This window comes from Macrosteles quadrilineatus, unplaced genomic scaffold, assembly GCF_028750875.1.
Source record: "Macrosteles quadrilineatus isolate MER2022 unplaced genomic scaffold, UCM_ALF_1.0 Scaffold_2__2_contigs__length_208266976, whole genome shotgun sequence".
Classification (NCBI taxonomy): domain Eukaryota; kingdom Metazoa; phylum Arthropoda; class Insecta; order Hemiptera; family Cicadellidae; genus Macrosteles; species Macrosteles quadrilineatus.
Genome location: NW_026542595.1, coordinates 205,137,895 through 205,146,978, shown reverse-complemented (window position 1 = coordinate 205,146,978; position 9,084 = coordinate 205,137,895). Strand labels below are relative to the sequence as shown.

The 9,084-nt window shown below is 34.2% G+C and overlaps 1 protein-coding gene across 1 annotated transcript in view; it reads right to left on the bottom strand.

Annotated features, from left to right (window-relative positions):
* Positions 1-1,784: 1,784 nt before the first annotated feature.
* The window catches only part of LOC128985312 (NF-kappa-B inhibitor cactus-like), a 36,639-nt gene continuing 29,339 nt past the window's right edge, over positions 1,785-9,084 (bottom strand). The window contains exons 5-7 of the mRNA XM_054404704.1: positions 5,151-5,239; positions 4,077-4,304; positions 1,785-3,293 (exon numbers count right to left, since the gene is read on the bottom strand). Of these exons, the coding sequence (XP_054260679.1) occupies positions 3,228-3,293; positions 4,077-4,304; positions 5,151-5,239 (383 nt within the window). The 3' untranslated portion in view covers positions 1,785-3,227. The remainder of the gene's footprint in view (positions 3,294-4,076; positions 4,305-5,150; positions 5,240-9,084) is intronic.

Here is a 9,084-nt window from a genome sequence, read left to right as displayed (position 1 = left end):
GACATGTATAAAGGATCAGGAAGAGATAATTAATCATTAATCGTACTCATGGTGGAAGGAAAAAACATAGGTGTGATATTCCCGTCATATGCTGACGTCACCCAGATTGCAAACACCATTTCACTATTGTTATCAATTGTTAACAATTACAATCAAATCAAAACAAATATGCTTGTATGACAGTTACAACTGTTTGCAATCTGGGTGACATCAGCCTATGACGGGAATATCACACCTATGTTTTTTCCTTCCACCTTGAATCATACTATTGACATTTGTTTTATAAACAAGACACTAACAATATTTGCTATTTGTTGTTTAAAACATTCATGATAATTTTAAAAAGATTTCTATTGTGTAATGTTCAAAAGGAAAATGTTTTGAATTTTTTTAATTGAACAATAACACCTTTCATGGCACATAATTCATTATAAAACTCACTCTGTATGTGTCATGTCTCAGAGAGAGAATTAAATGGACTTTACGTAGCGAGCGTACAATTTTAAAACAGCCCAAATAAGGAATGGCGCAAGTTGTTTATTCTACAAAACTAAGAATAGTTCCGCAGTGGAGGGGGGACGAGACTCCTGTTATGGGGTTGCCGCAAATATCTTCTGACTCACTTGCTCGGACCGCAGAAACAGCAGCCAAAATCTTTCTACCAGCTGCACCAGTTGGAATTAACTTTTCAGTTTATCTACAAACAACAAAACCGGTAATACATTACTTCTCTACATAAAGACTACGAAGGAAAATGATTTTCTATTAGGCTATATAAACATGAAATGATAAAATGTTTATTAGCTAATAAAACTTTGACTTTTCACCTACTTTTAATAGCTGTTATTCTCCTCAAAAACTGACACCAGGACCAAATGGTAAAATAAGGTTAATTTCCATTTCTTCTGTTTTTTGGTATTAAAAACCTCTTTGTGATTCATTCATCTAAAATGTTTACCAAATCTAAATTATAATTTCGCTAAGCTTAAATCAATGAGTATATGATCAATGAGAATATAAACCGGTCATTGACTGTATGAAATATATTTTACAGGATGGCCAAAAATGCTTTATGAAAAATTCCAAATGAGGGCAAAATAAGTGGTATGTTAAGTAAATAGTTTTGTGTATAATTTTGTAAAGAAATTTTCTAGGCATATCACAAAAAATAATTTTGTCCCTATGTGAGGTTAATGAATACTGGACAAATCCATTTGTTTGAATTAGAAATATCTTATAGAAAATTTAACTTCAGTAACATCAGTCCAAAGCTAGTTCAAATGATTCATTCAAAATACAGCTCTTTTAAACTTATCAAGTACTGTGTATCTCTTTATGTCATCTCTTGCATTTCCTCTCTCAACTAAATAGTCAGATAACAGTACCATCTTAGTTGAGAACTAAACTTATTTCACATTTCATTGTAAATGTTAACTTGGTTTGCCAAATAAAAAAATAAATTTTAGATACGTTCTGTTAGGCGATCTACTCAAATTGCAAACTCTGAGCTGAAACTAGTTTTGTAGGCAATTTGAATGGATTGCCTAATATAGCAGGTCCGGTGTTTAAACCTTTTTTATTATTTTACATTCTTAAAAAGTACCTACTGCTTTGTTTTGAGATTAGAATTCCAAAATTGTAGACTTTTTAAGACTCCAATCCGCTAACGTCCTTTAAGACTTACATTTTTTATACATTAAACAAAAATAATTTCTTGTACAACATCAGACACAAATTTTTGTTTCACTTGATGGTATTAGGTCAAAATAAATAGCCAAAACATATTTTAACATATAACAAATTTTATTCATAAGTGTTAATAAAATAAACTAGAACTGAATACTAACATAAGTTACGAACAAATAGGAATTTACAACTTGAATCCGACAAATCATAGTTTAAATAAATACCAATCATCTCGTCAAAAAGACTAGAGGTCAATCCAAATCTGGCTAAATACAGTTAGGTTGCAAATATGAGTTAAACATAAGAAATAATACAACGTTCACTATGTACAACTTAGAAGAAAAGTAATTTTGTCTTTTTAATTATTTAGTTTACAAGTACACTCTAGTCTAAGTTCAATTTTATCACCCTAATATAAATAAGCTTTTATCTACATTGGTAACCGAGGGTTGACCATTGTGACAGACTTTCGACAGAAAATTAAACAGATTCAGGTACATCTCTTAACCATTTCATCCGACATTCTGCTTAAAACAATCATTCCAACATTTTACACGCACATTTCTGCATGCATCGTGCTAACACAATTATCATCTATAAAATACAAGCTAAGACATTTCTAACGATCACTTTCCTGTCTGTAACATTTCCCTAACACGTTTGTGTTAAGAGTTGTAATCATAAATACGAATAAAAATACAAACTATACCGTGCACTTAACAGCTGTTTTGTAGATAGTTATCATAGCTTATGTAACATGTGATTATATAGAATACTACAATTAAAAGGCAGTGTATTAACTATTTACAGAATTATACACTTTTTACACATTTTCCATCATGAGACAGCACAGATTTAATAGTATAATTTTGTTTATTAGTCGGATGGATTTTGATTAATATTTTCTGTTTAACAATAGAACAATTATTATAAAATTACATTGTTGTTTTTATTAATAGCTTTATAAAAGAGTAAATAGCAGTCAAAACTGCAGAATGTTAAATTTTTTTTCATTATTTGGGACCAGTTATAAAGAAGTTTAGCTTGCAATAGTTCTTGGAGTATACACATACAATACTTCCAAGTTTGTTACATTAAAGCATGTTACAATAATCAACAAGATAAATTAGAACAAGAAAGTAGATAAAGAATAGCACATAAATTCCGATTGTAATAGAACTCATAAAAAATCACATAAAACACATCAATACATTTTCACAACAAAAATAAACAATTTCGCAACATCTTGGAAAATACATGATTTCATAATCAACTGGACACATACGAGAAAAATCATACAAAAATTAAAACTTGGATCTCTTGAATTTTGACATCAAACTCTTGTTAAACATTAGCTAATTGAAGTATGGAATTACTTTGACATAACCATGTTGGTTGGATTGTAAATATATGTTGAGCAAACGAGTCGACTCTTAGTTGCAGACGAGCAGACTACAATAGCTTGTTGCTCGGAGAGCCGCCCCGGGAGCGCACTGTTCACTGGTTGTCAAGGGAATGGTTCACTGTAGAGTATCAACAGGTCAGGCCCCAACATTCACTAGGCCTCCACCGTTCACCTGGTATCCGCCAAAACTGCCTTCCGACATCTGCAACATCATTGAATGCAACTATAAGATAACAAAAAAAATGTATCTTAAGTTTTCTTTAGTTATATTTAATTCAAATTGATCAGTTCAATAAATACTCACAACTAACAACTAACTGTTGTCCAAATTGAATATTATCCTTAAGAATTTGGTGTATTCAATTAGAAATAAAAGATGCTTAAAAAAATCATCAGTTCAAGATGTTAGCATATTCAACATAAATCAGCAATTGACATAAACAAGCAATTGTACCGTGGCTCAACTACTGTACTATACAACCATTTTCATTCTAACTTTAAATAAGAATATGATGTCAGCTTATGACAATAACCATAAATTAATGCTAGTAAACTCTTCAACAATGACTTGTCACAATTCTCTAATTTTTTCAATAATTTTCATTTAAAAAAAAAGAGGTTGGCGGCCTCTTTTAACCTTGCATTTGCCCGTCCACATAGACTACAGATCTGTGCAAAGAACGTCCAGCAAAGCAAGGGGTGAGCCGGTAGGCCTACAGTACAAAGGTAAACTGTACTGATAAAATGTTTGCGGCAGTGACCAGGATCCGAACCCACGACATCGCTGCCTTGGGCCCGAAGTCCGTTACGCCACCAACTGAGCCACCGACTCACCCCATCACTCATCAAATCCGTCCACCTTCACATTCATGATGGGCAGGATTTGAACACAGGACTTGAGGGACCAAAGTCCCACGCTCTACAAATAGACCCCCAATGTCCCCAATGTATTTTCACAATAAAGACTTGTTTTGTTAGAACTCACATCGTCATCACTCTCTTCATCACTGCTGAGGTAGGTATCGACACCGTAGTCCTCTAGTGCCTTCATGATCGTAGCGTCCCACATCTGACCTGCCGTCTGGTACGCAGACTGTCCTGCGTAGCTCAGCAGTTCTGCGTTTATCTTGGCGTCGACTACCAGGAAATGACACAGTTGTGGGTTGCGACGTTCCACGGCCAAATGTAGACATGTCTGGCCACCCTTCCACTCCTACAAAATTGTAACAGTCAGTAAACAAGTAACACCTCTGGTGGAAGCTAAGTAACTGGAGTAGAAATTAAAACATTAACAGTTAAATACCACAGACTCGTACCTGTAATCTGATAGTTTGGATTGTTCAATAAAGAATTAGCACATAAGTTGTACAGAACTATAGTCTTATTTAAAGCCTTAGTAATAAACTATGTAGAAGGTAGCTTACACAGTGCATTGCCATACAGTGCTACTAGCACACAATAAGCCCTGAATGCCATTTGTACCTAATGTGAAACTATGAATAATTAATGACTTTTTGATCTGATTCGAAACCGTGAGTGACAAAAACCTGATGATCAGAGTGCTACTCAGGCATTACCATAACTTCATCAAATTAATTTAAATTGATAAATTTTGTTTATATTTTGAGCGTAATATACGAATACAGTGTAAGAAATAAAAGTACTGTAGTGTGATATTTATTCCAGATAGCTTTCCCAACTAGCACAGCCAGTGGTGGAAAGCTACTTTTTCTTTATGTTCCAACCTTCACACCCTAGAACGTAAGGCTCTAGCCTGGAATAATTTTCATATTACTTCAGACTAGTCCTAGAGGTTGCGGCATCATCAATTAGATCAACTCCATTAACGATTGACGGAATTTGAAACCGGAACCTTGGGAACCAAAGTCTTGCATTCTACCACTGTGAAAAGATACTGGGTCATTTAAACAGTTTGTATCCTGTGCTATTACATAAAAAAAAAAACCACAAAGTATACGTTTATTCAACTGTACAGCTGCTTAATCCTCCAGTCTGATACACAATAACATGAATTTTCTAATGACTTGTCAAAATTTACCTTTGCATTAATGTCGGCTCCTATCCACACCAGCCTATGTAGGATCTCAATGTTTTCATTGTTTGCTGCCAAATGTACGCAAGCTTGACCTAAAATCAAAAACAATATTTATATAAAAAAACTATTTTTTTCAATTGACAGCTTCTCGAATCGTAGGAATATTTTGAAATCCTTAAATCAGCTGATTGCCAGGGAAACCCCAGAGATAAACAACAATCTTAGAGTGTTTTCAAATTTAAGTGCCTTATTCAACTTCTTCAAGAACCACTCAAGAAAGTCCGAAAGCACATGCCAATACTCAACATGGTTTAGACAGGTGAATACCAAGTTTGGGAAATATAACATTTAAAACTAAGTTACACATCAATTTCACCTTCCATTCTTGGAAATTTTGCTTAATTAAGATTTAATGATGTATTTTACTACAGTAGAACTCCAATTATCCGAACTCCAATTAACCGAATCTCCGATTATCTGAATCGCTTACTTCAACAATTTTAAAAACGTAAAGTTACAGTAATAAGTTTTGCAAAATATCAAAGAATTGTTATTCAACACATTTAGCCAGTGTGTAATTTTGGACTTTGATGGAACACCAAAATTACACACTGGCTAAACTATTAACTTAATAACATGTATAGAACACTTGTACTAAGAGCATTCTAAACTGTAAAAATGTTCTGATTTAATTTATTATTAATTAAAAGTTCACTTAGTACCGAAAATTAGGATTTATCTTTAAATTCCTGGAATTCCGGTAAAACTCTGATTATCCGAATGGGGTCTGGTCCCTATTGATTCGGATAATCGGAGTTCTACTGTATCTTTTTCCTTGAGGGGCGTAACTTATGTATTTATGAAAGATACTATGACAGTGTGTGAATAGGCTTATTTAATTTGACATCAAATTGCAGTTAATTTAATACAATAGTTCAAAATAAATATCACATGCACAATAATTTATCTTGTATTTACAAGTATCTTTCGTCAAAGTATCGTTATTGATTTAAATATATCATTAAATACCAAAAACTAAATGTTTACAGAACAGTTTGGATTTTTAACTAATTAAATGCCTAGTCTTGGTAAAATAGTCAGCAAACCATATAAGATCGAAAATATGACAAAAATCAGGTAAATTAGGCAAATTAGGTAAATCATGACCAATGATTGTAAATTAGTTCCCTAAATATAATTCTATTTATTAAAACCACCACTATGTAAACAATTCTGTCCATTGAAGAAATATTATCGTATTGAGTTTATTATTAATATGATAAAAAAATTTCATGAAAAGCTCTTCAGTTCTCTTCCAAATCAAACTTAAAGCTTAAATAGGACGAAAAAAACTATCACAAAAGCCGCTATTCAGTGATGTAATCAAATCTGAATCTAGAAAGTGATATGTACATCACTATCACAAATGCATACAAATTAGCATTGTATTATCAACCGTAATAAACAGCTGACAAACAAGCCATGTTTGCTGAAACAGGCGCCGTCAGAGGAGGGTTTCCCTGATAGGAAAGCTTAGAAAGTACTGCAATCTCTCTAGGGAAGTCCACGGACGACCGACGCAGGTGAAAACAACGAATGTCTGCACTGTGTTACATATGTTGTACTCGGGAACTACCAAAAAGCCGATATTTTGAGTACCTATTCATCGTTGTTCGGAATTCGGGATTGTTATTCGGAGCTGCCAATCAAGCCCAGAGACAGCAATTTCATCATATAGGGAAAACCGTTGTTTTCAATAGTTGCTGATGTAAAAATAATTAATTCCTGGTAAATTATTGTATTGTTAAAAGTTACTATGTGTAATAATGTAATCAATAGCTTGACTGGTTGAAATAAATATTTGGGTAATTTATATTTGAATTATTTATCGTGTTGGTGGAGTATTAATGTTGCATATAACAACAATATACAGTATACTTATTTTCCTGGCCGTGTCAATTGTGTCAATATAAAACTTTAAGGAGCAAAATGAAGACATTGTGAAGGTGAAAAAGGCATAAGATTTCTATCCTCGCTCAATTTATTCCTTGATTTTATCGAATGGTATCACTTTAGGCCTATTTACGAACGGAACAAAATAAACCTTAGAAACGAACACATTTTAGGATGGAAAATTCGGGGAAGTAATTCAATTTACTGCGTTTTTATCAATGACTACTAAACGACTATAACACGCAACACATGCACAAATCACACAAACATGTACACGCGCAACCAAATCCTGATACCTTATCAATTGTGATAACCGGATGACCTTTTACGATTATGAGACACAATCATAATTACACTGCTAAGGCACCAGACTAACTTATAGAAGTTAACGTCCATATTTTAGGATAGTTATTCATTAATTTGATTAACTGAATTACCATTGAATTTTTACATACTTCAGAGTAGACGTCTATATCGACAGCTGTTAAAATGTAAAAAAACCAAAGTAGATTAAACCACTCAGTGTGTGGTGGTAGTCTAAAATCATATTTCCTCTCATAAACTTTTCCAGTGTGTGACAAAACGTGCGGTAAAAGGAGATACATAAAACATATACATAACACGTTTTGCGGTTGATTTTTATTAGCTAAAAAGTCAGCGAATTTTGCAGAAACGGTAATCACACCAGCGCACTCGACTTTGTCAGTTCAACCACTACAATTTTATTCTAAACCTGGCAGCAACCTTAATGGAATGCCAAGACCTAACGCAAAGGTTACATTATTGTCTTTACTTTGGAGCGGCTAAGCAGCGTAATTAATTGCTGCCAATTTACAATGTCCAGACAAGTTTGACAACCTTAAGGATATTTATAGGCATGCACTGTGGATGCGATACTCCCTGGTGTGGATTAACGTCGGCACTAGAGAGTACTACAACTATCCGCAGTACTATCCTGATAATTAGACCAATTCGTATACTGTATACCGAGGAAAAAATGTAGTTCGGATTCCACTATAAACTGTAGGTCCCTTAATTGCCATTAGCTTTATGGGCTATTCATTAACAACTGTGTCTAAGGAATATGTCGGCCTTAGTCACTATCAAGACTACAAGATCGTGTCACTCATCCTACACTCATCTCCATTCATACTTGGCTTAAAATACCTACTTTGTATGGTCGCCATTTCATTGAAAAGTATTAAAGTATCAATATGTTGAAAAAGTGTAGAGGTTTACGTTTGTTAGGCGGAATTTAACCCCTAGCAGAAATCCTATGCACCTGCATAGGACATGTAAACGGAGAACGTATAGTAGAGTACAGAACGGCGAGAAAGACAAGAGGTCGACAACTCGAGAGTTTCTTCCGGCGTTGGACAGAACCGTGTAGAGCCGGCGCCTACGACTACGATACAATACAGAAAACACAATACAACGCTGTCCAGTGTCGACGTCACCGCCCGACTGTCGCAGTCGCAGACCTTCGACGAAGGCGAGGAACAGATTGTAAATCAATCAAACCCAATGTTAAAACGTCACAAAGCCTTAGCAAATGTTAGAAGAAAATGTACAAAATTGATTGGCATGTGTGTTTTAGTTGTAAATAGGTGAAGCTGCATGCAAAAACTTGTGATTTTACACCTCAGCGTACTTGTAAAAACATGTTTTAAAAGAGGAGTCAGAAGCAAAATACACATGGTATAAAATAAGCGTTTAAATGTGATTTTGGTTTCTTCTCGTGTTGATTTTGTCCACAAACCGTAATAATGTATTAATTCACGACATTAAACTGACCTTAAACAAATTTCCGATCACAATCTATCTTGTAAGCGTTTGTCACCAACGTGTATTCTGTAAGTCATTAGAGATCGTAAAACTCCAGATCGTTATGTCATAGCTTTGGAATTCCTGAACGCCGATCGCTGTGTGACAATCACACGTCCACAAACACAGGACTCCTCGTAGACAACGTGTTAATCCGCAA